Genomic DNA, 13,130 nt, shown 5'->3' on the forward strand with positions numbered 1-13,130 from the left:
GATCGGAATTGGCAGGACCAACATGATACGATCATGACTGACGATGGGAAGGAAAATACGGAAGACGAGCTGGAAGAAGCTCAAGATGGACTGAGTCACCATGAAGCTAGATCAATAAGTAGGAAGACGATCCAGAGACCTGGTGTAGGAGGGGTTAAGAGGATGCCAGTCGAAAGGGAAGAAGCGGTTAGGTTGATTTTACAGGGGTTGAGAGATATAGGTTATCAGTAAGTCCTCACTTGAGGTCAAAATTCAATCTATTCATGTCTGTTCCTCAATTGATGATGCGTATTCGCTTTTCATGTGACTAGTCAATCAGCAGATATCCTAGAACTAGAATCGGGGTATAATCTGTCCACGACCCAGGCCAACGATTTCCAATCTGCGATACTAGGTGGAAGGTGGTCAGAAGCCTTAGGTCTACTACCTGAACTGGGTATACCCATAACGCCATCGCAAGAAGCAGAACCAGAGGCTGGATCGTCAAGTAGTAGTATCGCATCGGGTAAGATACCCAAGATCAAGGGAACCAACAGTATCTCAGATCAGATGAAGTTCTTGATCTCTCAACAGAAATATCTCGAATATCTAGAGATAGGTCAACAGAAAAAGGCTTTGGGTGTTTTGAGAGGTGAATTGAATAAAGTAGCGAAAGACCAAGAGGTTCTACATACTTTATCGGGGTACGTGCTCTATCAGCTTGCCTATACCTGAGTTTCAAGGCACTTTGAGCTGATGTGAGTATTCTGATGCAGGTTCATGATGTGTCTTGATAAAGATGATCTATATGAACGAGCTATGTGGGACGGTGCGCAGGGGACATCTCGTAGACAATTATTGGAACATCTACAAGGTTAGCGTTCATCTCCTTGTTGATCCATCTAGTAGCTAACCTTTTCTTATAGCCTTCATCTCGCCGCAGATAATGATGCCTTCCCGTCGACTTGCTACCTTATTTGATCAAGCGAGGCGACATCAACAACTGTCTTGTCTGTATCACGAAGAACCCGAATCTACATCGCTATATACTGATCACAAGTGTGAGAGCGGGGCGTTCCCATCTGTCACTACGCATGTCCTGGCAGATCACTCAGATGAAGTATGGAGGATTGAATGGAGTCCTGATGGGATGTTCTTGGCTAGTTCAGGAAAGGACAAGACAGTTGTGATCTGGCAGTTGAAGGTGAGCTAAAAATAGCATAGTTTCCTGCAATGAAGCTTACATCTATGATTGATGTTCAGATCACATCGAAAGAAAGTGGAGGATCCCAGTATGGGATCGTACCGTTCCAGCATCTGAAAGAACATACGGACTCGGTAGATGCGATGGCCTGGTCGCCCGATGGGAAGACGCTGGCGACGGGTGCAGATAAGAATATATATGTTTGGGATGTCAAGGTAGGTCAGGCTGTTAGAGATGATTGTGATATACAGCTGACAATCAATGTCCTTACTACAGACCGGAGAACTACAACCCAAATCATCATCTGGATCTCAGCATACTGATACGATCAGTGCAATCCAGTGGTTACCTGATGGATCAGAATTTGTAGTAGCTTCGATGGATTGTAAAGTTGCATTTTACGTGAGTGCGAGAATTTCTTTTGACCAAGTATCGATTTGGGTGATGCGGCTTCTTTACTGATACGAAGCTTCGTCCAGAGCCCGACCGGTAATCTACTACGTCAGTGGTCTACAAAGGATAGGCAACTAAACGATTTCGTCATCACACCGGATGGGAAGCGGATCATTGCCATTACCACTCTGCTAAAACGGGTCTCCCACAATGACAAGTTGAGGCAATCAATGTCATCTCGTCCTTCAGAGGAATCAGAGATAATTGAGTCTACAACTGCTATTGGACCTAATGGAGGACCATTGGTGCCCTTCCATTATGCTACGATGGAACATTCCCTGATGATGATTAGGATAGCAGATCATAATATTATCGAGTAGGTACAGTAACAAGCTTGTGCGCCGAAAGAACGTGAATTGTTAATGTGATTGTGTAGTTCCTCGCAAGATCTAAGGTGTGAAACTACAAGTATCAGACTATCAAGTGACGGAAGGAGAGTCATCGTTAGCTGTACACCTGATGTAAGTTGAAATGACACAAGTGGTCCAATTGAGCATGTACTTGACGGATGATTGGATTGATACAGGAAATCCAAGTATGGTCGATAGATCCTGGGTTCAGGTACATCCGAAAACACAGCGGACACGTACAGGGTCGATATCTGATAAGAAGCGCTTTCGGCGCACCGAAAGATCGTTTCGTCTTATCTGGAAGTGAGGGTGAGTGAACTTAGCTTCCTTACATACCGCGACGGAAAGCAGTGGCAAATTGTTTTGTTTGTGCACCTGTAGATGGACACGTGTACGTCTGGCAGGGGACTGCACCTAATCCGATCGAAGTGCTTTCCGGTCATGATAAAGTGGTGAATGCCGTGGCGTGGAATCCGGTAGCTGCGAGAAGGATATTCGCTAGTTGTAGTGATGATCATACCATGTGAGTGGGATCTTCTTTCATCATCCGATCTATTTTCAGAGCTGACTGGGAGGTGTGATGGGTATAGACGTATATGGCAGCCTCCGTTTAACCTTGCTGAGGGGATGAACATCGAAGATGATGGAGTCATAGGAAGGGATGAAGACGGGGATGGAATGAAAGTGGAAGATGACGAAGAAGAAGATGATGATGAAGAGGAGGAAGAAGGTATGGTTCTGTAAGATCTCAAGTGTAGTAGTCATTGTAGTATCTTAGTTAAACTCGACTCAGTCACCTCGTCAATTGCATTTGGTCTATTGTGTGTACACTGCTGTCTCCGTCGCACGATACAGTCCATTCAGTAGAAAGATACAAGTACTACTAAGTTGTATGATACTAGAACGGGTCTTCGGACGATGACCGAAGCACTGTGACACGTGGTATATTTCTAGATATTTCCAGTCAGCTCATCATGTCATGATGAACCGTGTAGATGTGAGATGGGGCTACTGTTATTCATACATAAGTGATCTATCAATAGTCCAATCAAGCTCCTACCCATACCAAATCGCAGCGACTTCAAGTGGAATTGGAACGGGAAACAACATGCCAAGGTGTGCGAATAAAGGTTGTCAGAAGGAATTTGACGAGTCGAATAACGAGGAGGGCAGTTGTAGTTATCACCCTGGTGGGCCTGTAAGTGGATTTCCACCAGGAGTATCACGGAACCTCGTATGGTAGAATACTTCTGAGCTCGAAGCTGATTTTTATCTTTGCGGTGTTGTATCATAGGTATTTCATGAAGGGTTGAAGTCATGGTGTAAGCTATGATCCACCTTGATTCGATTGTGGTATGTGATATAGTCGCTGACTATGTAAATGCTCTTCAGCCTGCTGTGCCGAAGTGAACAAGGTATGTCCGATCCGTATGATGCCTTGACCCAAAATATACATGCTAAGATGTATTCTTACGTAGCCCGTGTTGGAATTTGACCAATTCATGGCTTTACCTGTACGTCTCTTCACAACTTCCTTCCCTCCCTCCTAAGCCAACTCTCATATCATCCCTGATGAAGCTGATCACTGATCACGTATATGACTTGTTGTAGACATGTACAAAAGGCAAACATTCCGCATCCACTACTCCCGCTCCCGCTACTAAACCTACTCAACCGCCAACATCATCTTTAGACGAACCTACCATCTCCTCAGACGGAGTAGAGACTTACGGTTTCTCCAAACTGTCCACAAAGTCGGATGCCCCGGCGCCTGCGGTATCATCAACTTCTTCTGTACCTGCTCCTGCACAGAAGATTGTAGAAGAGGAAGAAGATGATCCGAGTGTACAAGTGACGGAAGGAACGCAATGTAAGAGATTAGGATGTGGGTATAAGTACGTGAATGAAGTGGAAAGTAGGAAAGAGGGTGGATGTAGGTATCATCCTCAGGGCGTGAGTTATTGTCTCATTTGTTACTGATGTAATCTTAAGAGCTAAGATGAAAGACGAAAAATGAGAGTGTTAAACATAACATTCTGGACTAATGATTAGTCAATGATTTATACCTATTTACTAATTTTGGGTGATTTGCCAGGCGATATTCCACGAAGGTTCAAAAGGTTATCTATGCTGTAAAAGACGAGTTCTAGAATTCTCAGAATTCCTTAAAATCGAGGGATGTAAGAGTGGTAAACATATGTTTGTAGGTTCGAAGAAAGATGTGGTGAGCGATTCATCTATTTGTAGAATCTAGTTTCAAGCTTCTATGTTATGCCAGCTGACGATACTCATGTGTGTGGTGTGTGTACCAGACGAAAGAAGAAAAAGTAGATTGTAGATTGGATCATTATCAGACACCATTACAAGTTCATGTATCTGCTTTTGCCAAAGGGTAAGTTGGTAGCTCGAAGATACAATCAATGAGTAAGATCAACTTGAACTGATGTATACATGAATAGAGCGGATAAAGAGAAATCAATTGTCACATTCGAAACTCAATCGGTAAGTCTACATTTATACGTAAACTTCAATATAGAGAATGTTCCTGTTCTTCTCTGAAAGCTGACTTTTCCCTCTGATTCATCACAGTTACATCTCGATCTATATTTACCATCTAACAAAAGGGTCGAAAAGACTATACAGCTCTACGGCCCAATCAATCCTGAGACCAGTACATTTAGGATATTAGGTACTAAAGTAAGTTTCAAGTTCAAAGACCAAACACGTGGAAGAAAAGTTTATGCTAATGTCGTTGATTAGGTCGATATAGTATTACAGAAACCTAGTGCGATCTCATGGCCTTTACTCGAACTGCCTCCTCCTGGTACGGAGTTACCACCGGGATACGCCCTAACCTTCGGGGTGAGTGGGAGGACGGGGACGGTAGGTGGGAAAGAGATTGTGCTTTCGCCTGAGGAGTTGGCTAGGAGGGGAGGGTGATCATCGGTAGACAGTAATCTTATGGTCGTGATCGAGAGAAGAAAGGGAAGAAGCGGTGTAGAAGGAAAAAGGAAAGTGACTAGTCGAGATGTTGTTGTAGTAGTAGCGGTAGCATAGAGAAGAGCATAGTTTACCCAATTTGGTATCGAACAATGCATGGTATTGCTATTGAGTTTGAATACAAGATGAGAGATATCTCGATAGATGCTGATAAGATTGATAATGCAATTGACTGATACGATATAATACATTACTCAAGGATTTGACAAATTCTCGCTCAAGTGATTCCTCAGTCCTCACCCCTCATTGGATTCGTCAATCAGATCTTTCTCGAAATTCTCCAATTCCTCAGGAGACATCAACCAGTTTTCATCGAGCTAAGGGTGAAACAGCAAAATTAAATAGGAGAGAGGACATCAGCATTGGTCCAATGATAATGGGACCTAACTTCAGTCAAGAAGACAATTGTTATCTACTCACCTCAACTTCGATATTCGTTACTTCCTTTACCCCTTCTACACTTGTAGTACCCCTCAGTACATGTGACGATAGTTCATCCTCCTCCTCTGGTGTTAACCATTTAACAGGATCGTTCGATTCCGGCATCAAGCTACCCATTTTAGCGAGTTGCTATTCCCATCACACAACAAATCAATATATCACTCATTCTACCCTGATATGTGAGGGAGGAAAGCACCCACATCAGCCCGCTCATTACCTTCTATCCCACTATGCGCCGGAACATATTTGAATTTTACTCTTCCCTTTCCACTTCTTCTCCTCAACAACACCAATAAATGCTTGACCATGTCCACATTAGAGATCTGTTTCTGTTTTTGGACTTGGCCGGTTGTCGAGCCGTTGGGACGTGAGTAGGGGCTGTTGGTAGAGGTGGTGAAGTCATTCCGGAGCCATTTGGGTAACCAGGTTGTCATGCCTGAATACGACGGAAAGATTATCAATCGATTGTCAAACGGAACGGTGATGTGTAATAAATGAAAAAGAAATATCACTGCCGGGGTAATCTCACTCGACTCACAGGATATCGTATATTGAGAATCACATCGTATTTCTAATGGTATATCCGGATATGGACACTGCTCGAGAGCTCTGATGACAGCCTATAAATCCAGCGAGTATATGTCCAATGGCACTGTCAGCTCGTGCTCATTGATGAATTGATAAGACAAATTGGAAATGAGAATGAACCCACTAATAGCTCTCCTCTGTTATTCGTCTGAGGTAAGCCCGGTACCCTCTCACTATAATTCCTATATCACACATGTCCAGATCAGTCAATGTTCCATCACATATTGCTACCCCTCGTGGTATAACTCAACCCACTTCTTGAGCGCTTCACCATACCCACCCCAGAACACCCCTGCACCCGCTCTACTTCCTTTCTGACCATTGCCCAAAGCGGACCCATCCGTATGTACGATCAGATAATAATCTTTCGTGAATTCATATCCCCTCGATGCTATTTCCTGTAAATCCTGTGGGAGGTCTGAAGGTTGGCAAGAAGTCGTAGGTGATTCTGCGCGATGGTGAGTGTTGAATCCACCGGAAGTGGATGTGGAAGTGGAAGGTTTCGAATATGGTTTGTTGTTTTTAGACGTAGTGGATGATGTAGACGAAGTTAAGGAAGAAGAACCAGAACCAGATATGAATTCTTCTGCTTGAGCTTGAGTTGGAAATTTCTTATATTTCGCTCTGAACTTGAAACCATCAGGTATATCATCTAGTTTAAGTGAGTGAGACAGATTCAGACTCACCCTGCATATCCCTTTACTTGGGCTTCAGCTTCGGTCCATGTGGTATATACACCGGGTCTACGTCCGGATGCTACTGCATAATAAGCTGCTTTTGGCCTTGAGGAGATGATCAATATCAACATCAGCGTTGATGAATTAGGGTCCATACCGATGACAGTGATGTGAAGTTCCAGTCAATATGATTCACTCACATTCCTCTTGATTCCTGATCTATCACTGCAGGTCTACCTAACACAGTGATTCTAAGTTGAGTCACGACCCGCCAGAGCTTCTTGTTGATCTTCTGGGGTTTCGTATAAGGTAGTATAAGTCTTCTACGTATATCAGGAGACGGCGGACCGGTCGAATAGGATAAATATCCAAGTGACAATGAAGGAGAAATAAGTCGAGGTCGAATTGTCCGAGTAATTGGACGAAATGATGATAGTGATACAAGTAACCTCGTCGAAGTGATGGACATTACCCCCACCTACTGTGTAGGTCACGGTCGCCAGATGGTTTGGTTATATATGTACAGTACGATGCAAGACGACATGAGTACAATCATAAGGACTGAAACGAAAAAGACTCAGATATCAACAATCTATCACTGCAGGTCTACCTAACACAGTGATTCTAAGTTGAGTCACGACCCGCCAGAGCTTCTTGTTGATCTTCTGGGGTTTCGTACTTCTACGTATATCAGGAGACGGCGGACCGGTCGAATAGGATGGGAAGGAGAAATAAGTCGAGGTCGAATTGTCCGAGTAATTGGACGAAATGATGATAGTGACTAACCTCGTCGAAGTGATGGACATTACCCCCACCTACTGTGTAGGTCACGGTCGCCAGATGGTTTGGTTATATATGTACAGTACGATGCAAGACGACATGAGTACAATCATAAGGACTGAAACGAAAAAAGACTCAGATATCAACAATCGGGAAAGCGGTTAGCGGTCAGCGTCGGTGGGACAGGACGCATAGCTAATGAGTCAGATGGATCAGTACCTATCATCTTTTACTTTTCACTGGCAACTTTGAACTGGCAGCAGCAATGGTAAATTTCGTTAATGGAGACTAGCTCCAATGCATGACATTCCCAATCATCTCTTGGTCCTATCAAATCCTCCTCTCCTCCTTATGCACGGCATGGGAAGAAAAGACCATCTATACTACTTGTGAAGACCGACTGACCTTCAAAGTCGAGCCCCACGATGGAAACCAGTCCAAAGTGGCACCCAGCCATCGAGGGTCAATCAACTACAAAAGAAGACCGATCAACGGACCTTATCATAAAGATGTTTAGATAAAGAAGAAGAGAATAAAAGAGGTAGTTCTGATGACAAGGTTTTTCCGTTTCGTTAAGATTTCTAGATGATATATGATGTTCTAAAAGAGGTATACACTAAAAAAGACCAAAAAAGAAGAATGAAAGTATATATAAATGGAAACACGGTTTTTTCTTTCGTTTTTCTCGATTCTTTTCACCATTAAGGTGTCAGAATTGCTTAAGCCCAGACCCATGTAATTGGAACTTGCCCATCTGACTCATCAGCGATTGCGGTGAATGCCCCAACACTGAGATCGAGGGAGTTGTCGGAAACACAGGTGGGGCAGGCATCGGCGACCATGGCGGTAACGCTCTTACCGTTGTTGGTGTTGGTGATGGTGATGTATTTACCGCAGTATGGTGAGGCTGAAGAGGTGTCTTGCCACCATCCGTTGGTGTCGATAGCAATCACCTTGTCAGAGTCGGAGTGGACAGTACCACAAGCACCGGCATTACCGCCTTGGTAGAAGTAGGTAGCGTATCCACCGGTCATGACGTCTGAGGAAGAGCTTGAGGAGGCAGATGTGGTAGCTTCGGCAGCAGCAGATGAAGTAGAGGTCGAAGTGGCTTCAGCGGTCCAGGCTTCCTCGGTAGATGAAGAGGAAGTGGCAGTGGCTGAGGAAGAGTGGTGATTGGTGTTGTGAGCGTACTCGGCAACGGCGGCGAGGGAAGCGTCGGAAGACTCGACGGCGGAGGTGGAAGTGGCGGCAGCGGAGTATTCAGAAGCAGCATCGACATCGGCCGAAGCGGTGGTGGTGGCCTCAACGGCACTGGTGGCAGTAGCAGTGGCGTTGGAAGCTACGATGGTAGATGTGACTTCGGCCAAAGTGGTGGTGTTGGGAGTACAGTATGATTGCCTGCTGTCAGCGAGGGTCTCGTTGGCGAGAAGAGGGTGACAGCAGTCATCGAAGAAGGTACTGTTGTGTTGAGAGTGACAGTCCAAAGCGATGTATCTGGCGTGGTCTATAACAAGGTCAAGGTATTATTAGCATCATGTGAGAGTTGAAAAGGAAGGTCAGAAGGAAACTCACAAGTGTCGTAGTCCTCGAGGTAACCATCAACGTAGTTGTCGGGTTTACCTCTGCAGGCGATAGGAGCAGCAGAGACGATCGAAGCTGAAGCGACGAGGGCGAAAGTAGCGACGGTGGTGAATGAGTGCATCTTATTCGATTGATATAAGTGAACGTGAAAATCTATTGATAATTCGTCGATGTAATGATTGAGTGAGCTCGGCTCTTTTGTATTTATATGATAGACTCGTCAAGAGAGAATGTGTTTTGTGGGAGAAGGAATAGATGCTTACCTCGTGTAAGAGGTTGCAGTTATATATACTTTTTTTCTTGATTGAAAGGTCGTGGTAATGATCACCTTTTTTCTTGTTTCCCAGTTTTTTTCGAGGTCGTGGTAAGATCGATTTCGAGGGTTGGTTATTGGTACCGGATTACCTTCACAGAAGTTCCAGAATTCGTTGATCGATTGATTGAGGTGTAAAGACCGAAAGGATCGTCGAGACGAGGTCGTTTAGCTGGTGTTGTGGGTGCTGAAAGAGCGTGTTGACTTGATTGTCAAAGTTGTCGGGATCGTCGGTTTTCGGGAGAAGGCCTACGAGAAACGTAAAGAGAAGATTTTTGAGGTGAGTGGTTAGTTGATGAAAAGGAAAGAAGAAAGAAGAAGAGAAGAAGAGGAAGAGTAATTTATATTATCCATCCGACCCCAAAACCGGACCATGCGCCTCGCCGCTACACCACCGTAGTCGATTGTGCTGTAATCGGATCTCGCTCTACGCGTGCACACCAAACACTGCGGAGTAACAACAATAAACCCAAACACAGGGTATCACCCACAGGGATCACATTTAGAGTTAAGGATAAACCGAAGGATCCAGGGGGTTTAGTGATGTTTCGAAAATCTCGTACAGAGTATTTCATTCAACTACAACCACGACAGTCCAGACCGTTATGTCCCCATACAGTCCAGGTGATGGTCTGTGATGGAGGCTATGTATGTTCCATGTATTCATCTACACTATACAAATAATACGATGTCGAACTGAAAATAGATACAGTATGGGAAATATCAAACATCCCTTCCTTTCGATCATCGAACGTTGCTTGTGGTTCTGATCTGACGCGTCCGATACTCTGCTACGCCAAACCGCAGTGTAGGTCCTGCGGAGTAATTCACCCCTTTTTCTAGATGCCATATATTGGGCCTGATCACCGTACCCAGTCCACGTTTTTATCACGATGCTACCACCCCGAAATACTTCCCTTTTGGGCTTGGCGTGTCCTCGTTTTTGTATCTAATCGAAGAAAAAGGAGTCTGGACTTATCAAAAGCGCTAAGAGTAAATCCGAATCATATTCAATAAAAGGTTATTTTGCCCTACTTAAATTTCATCAGATCCTTGGAGCTGGGTCAGATTCCAGCCCTACCCAGCTGTTGTACTGTGTAGATATCTGCCATCGATTGAGAGAGACGAAACCGGCGGTATTGTTCTGGCTCTTGACGATTTCGGATATAGATATGTAAGACATCGAGATAAACTTTGGATCTATGGGCCCTGTGGGCCTATGAGATGAGTGGATCCACACGGGTTTATGGTCCAAGTGAATGGGAGGGGTATTAACTCCACATATCATATTATCACCCATGTTCAAAAGCCGGCCGAAGATACAAAGACTACTAAATTCTTAATTGCCATCCGAACGGATATAGTAAATGAAGTCTAGGGCAAGGCGAGTGGAAGAAGATCGGCGTAGGAGTATAACCACGATGAAAATGACGGGAAATAAGAAATATGGGGTTATGACTGAAGCTAGGCGCTCAGCGATTTTCTCGGAATACGAAATTTCGAATTAGGAGATCAGTTCAAAACTCCACAAATTCATAACTTATGTGGTTTGCATCTCTTCGTTCCTTCACATATCAATTATGAACTGAACTGTAACAGAAAGCCTGTTCACCCTTCAAACGATATACGTCCTACTCAAATTCACCATCATAGGTGCTGTTTCATCAATCTCTTTTTTTTTTCATTTTCTCCATATGATGAAACGACCATAAAGAGACAATACAAAGTCACAATTGTGCTCCGTTTTCGTCTTGCACGGAGGCCAAAAGTATCGAACAAATCCCCTTCTATTGGGAATCCTGATCCATTGCATGTTGTCACCATATATTAAGTCAAATACGGGGTCACGCCTCACAAATATGGGGTATACCCCAGGTATGAGAGTTCACATGCCATAACGATATCATGTCATGGCCTTTTCTTGGCATATGACGTTCTTTCAAAGTGGGTCAGCGGACTGCATAGTATATGTGCAGGTACCTAGACAGAGGTGCATTATGTGATATTCCCATTAAGGTGTACCCTCAGCTCGAGCAGTTTGTCAAGTGGATGAATTGGGAAGAATACACTCAAAATATTGAATTTGTTTGTGACTGTTTAATCAGTATTATCGTCAGATATTGAGAAACAGAGACGAAAGCCGTATACAATACATGACTTAGATGATACACACTTCATCCCATCCGATCAAGCAGATATCTTAGTTTTATCTATCCCCTGGATCAACACTTCTACATCATCCCTCTCATCCTCACTATTACTGACTTCCACCAAATTCGGTACTTCTTCGTCGTCCCATTCGTTGCCAACGTGGTTGGGATTTGCACGTAGGAGATCCTCACCTTCATGGGCCTCTGCGAAATACGATACGGTTTCCATCAGCAATAACGCCTTGGTGGACTTACGCCTCGTCATGAAATAAGATAGAGCAAGAAATCGGGCTTGATAGTACTCACGTTTCTCCAGTTGACGCTGTTCACGCTCATCAGCCATTTCCTTCTGTATCAACTCTGCCATCTCCTGAATTTCTTCAGAGGTGTGGCATGTTCTGTATCTCTCAATTAGGTGTCCATTCAGTTTATAGAATGAATGACCCCATGAGAATTTACTGAGTCTGTCAGAACGAAAATGACGGGCGATCGGTTAGCATGAAGCAAGTTTTCTCCTGTCCCCTAAGCTCCTTACAGGACACACGACCAATAAGACGACTTACAATATTTCCGCCCAGTCATCATGTCCAGTAATGTAAAAACCAGCAGCAAGAGCTTCTACGCAATTCAATCTCCATGGTTTACCGTAATTCACAGGATTACTAGCAATCAAGAAAGGTACTGTTCACGTCCGACCAATTCAGATCTTTAGATATCAGCTTCACTCCTACAACTTTGAACCTGAAAGAGAGGTGGAAGATAGCTTACATAACCTCTCATACGGTGATTTTATCTTATTGAAAGGGACTTCATCCAATCTTGCCCAACTACATTCCACCACTGCCAATCCGCTTATCTGGACAATCTCGTCGTCGGAAGGTGATATTGGTTTTTTACCTTTTGGTCTACAATGACAAAACAGTTTTCATGTAAATTAGCTATTTGTCCTCGGCAGCTGGCGCACATCCTCGATGGCTTCAATGAAGGCATCATAGATCTGAAAATTGGTAGATGATCACGATGAGATAGATAACATTCACTCACGTCAATACTATACCCCTGAACCTTTGTCCAACTCTCATAGCATTGATCAACCCATGTCTAGCCAGCTTCTTACCCGAACATCGTCGGGGATCACAATGATCGAAATCCCACATCGCCACAGGAACATCTATATCCATTGTCTGATCTTCTTCCTCTTCATCTTCTTCTTCCTCGTCGTCGTCCTCGTCTCCACTTTGTTCGTCAGATTCGCCTTCCGATGATCCAGAGCCAGAGCCAGAGCCAGAAGCATTAGAAGAAGATTCTTCTATGTCATTCAAAATGGTCAGCTCACACAGCTCACTATGTGAAGGTCTCGTGAAGTAGACTTACCATTCCCTACCGACTCCCCAGCCATCACCCTCCTAAATACCTCTTCATCATCTACCGCCTCCTCCTGCTTCCTACTGGCTATAGCCTTCTGTCGTCCACTACCTCCACCTCTTACTGCATGTCCACCTCCTCCTCTACCTCTTCCTCGACCTCGAGCGGGTGCACGCTGGTTTCTCTCTTTGGATGGTTTTCCCATTGTTTCAGATACTGAATCGGCTGTATTGTCCCGGGTTGTACTTG

At 44.3% G+C, this 13,130-nt stretch overlaps 4 protein-coding genes across 4 annotated transcripts in view; 2 read left to right on the forward strand and 2 right to left on the reverse strand.

Moving 5' to 3' along the window:
• V865_003810 (uncharacterized protein) overlaps window positions 1-2,730 on the forward strand; it is a gene marked incomplete at both ends in the record, with an annotated part of 2,904 nt that extends 174 nt beyond the window's left edge. Inside the window, 11 exons of the mRNA XM_066227598.1 lie at window positions 1-227; window positions 312-683; window positions 756-853; window positions 906-1,183; window positions 1,243-1,398; window positions 1,460-1,585; window positions 1,663-1,952; window positions 2,013-2,097; window positions 2,163-2,295; window positions 2,368-2,509; window positions 2,577-2,730. The exon at window positions 1-227 is cut by the window's left edge and continues 174 nt beyond it. Coding sequence (XP_066083695.1) covers window positions 1-227; window positions 312-683; window positions 756-853; window positions 906-1,183; window positions 1,243-1,398; window positions 1,460-1,585; window positions 1,663-1,952; window positions 2,013-2,097; window positions 2,163-2,295; window positions 2,368-2,509; window positions 2,577-2,730 — 2,061 coding nt within the window. The remainder of the gene's footprint in view (window positions 228-311; window positions 684-755; window positions 854-905; window positions 1,184-1,242; window positions 1,399-1,459; window positions 1,586-1,662; window positions 1,953-2,012; window positions 2,098-2,162; window positions 2,296-2,367; window positions 2,510-2,576) is intronic.
• Window positions 2,731-3,094: 364 nt separating this feature from the next.
• Window positions 3,095-4,926, forward strand: V865_003811 (uncharacterized protein; the record flags this gene model as incomplete). The annotated part of the gene is made up of 10 exons (XM_066227599.1): window positions 3,095-3,184; window positions 3,281-3,308; window positions 3,379-3,401; window positions 3,465-3,500; window positions 3,598-3,939; window positions 4,082-4,210; window positions 4,299-4,378; window positions 4,446-4,488; window positions 4,576-4,683; window positions 4,747-4,926. The coding sequence occupies 10 exons, from the start codon at window positions 3,095-3,097 to the stop codon at window positions 4,924-4,926; spliced, it is 1,059 nt and encodes a 352-aa protein (XP_066083696.1).
• Window positions 4,927-8,191: 3,265 nt separating this feature from the next.
• V865_003813 (uncharacterized protein) lies at window positions 8,192-9,174 on the reverse strand (the record flags this gene model as incomplete). The annotated part of the gene is made up of 2 exons (XM_066227600.1): window positions 8,192-8,976; window positions 9,045-9,174. The coding sequence occupies 2 exons, from the start codon at window positions 9,172-9,174 to the stop codon at window positions 8,192-8,194; spliced, it is 915 nt and encodes a 304-aa protein (XP_066083697.1).
• Window positions 9,175-11,553: 2,379 nt separating this feature from the next.
• V865_003814 (uncharacterized protein) lies at window positions 11,554-13,086 on the reverse strand (the record flags this gene model as incomplete). Its single annotated transcript, XM_066227601.1, has 6 exons — window positions 11,554-11,720; window positions 11,823-11,980; window positions 12,080-12,197; window positions 12,285-12,421; window positions 12,561-12,825; window positions 12,891-13,086. 6 exons carry the CDS (start codon window positions 13,084-13,086, stop codon window positions 11,554-11,556), a joined length of 1,041 nt encoding a protein of 346 aa, XP_066083698.1.
• Between the last annotated feature and the right edge of the window lie 44 nt (window positions 13,087-13,130).

The sequence above is a fragment of the Kwoniella europaea genome, chromosome 1 (assembly GCF_036810445.1).
Source record: "Kwoniella europaea PYCC6329 chromosome 1, complete sequence".
Taxonomy (NCBI): domain Eukaryota; kingdom Fungi; phylum Basidiomycota; class Tremellomycetes; order Tremellales; family Cryptococcaceae; genus Kwoniella; species Kwoniella europaea.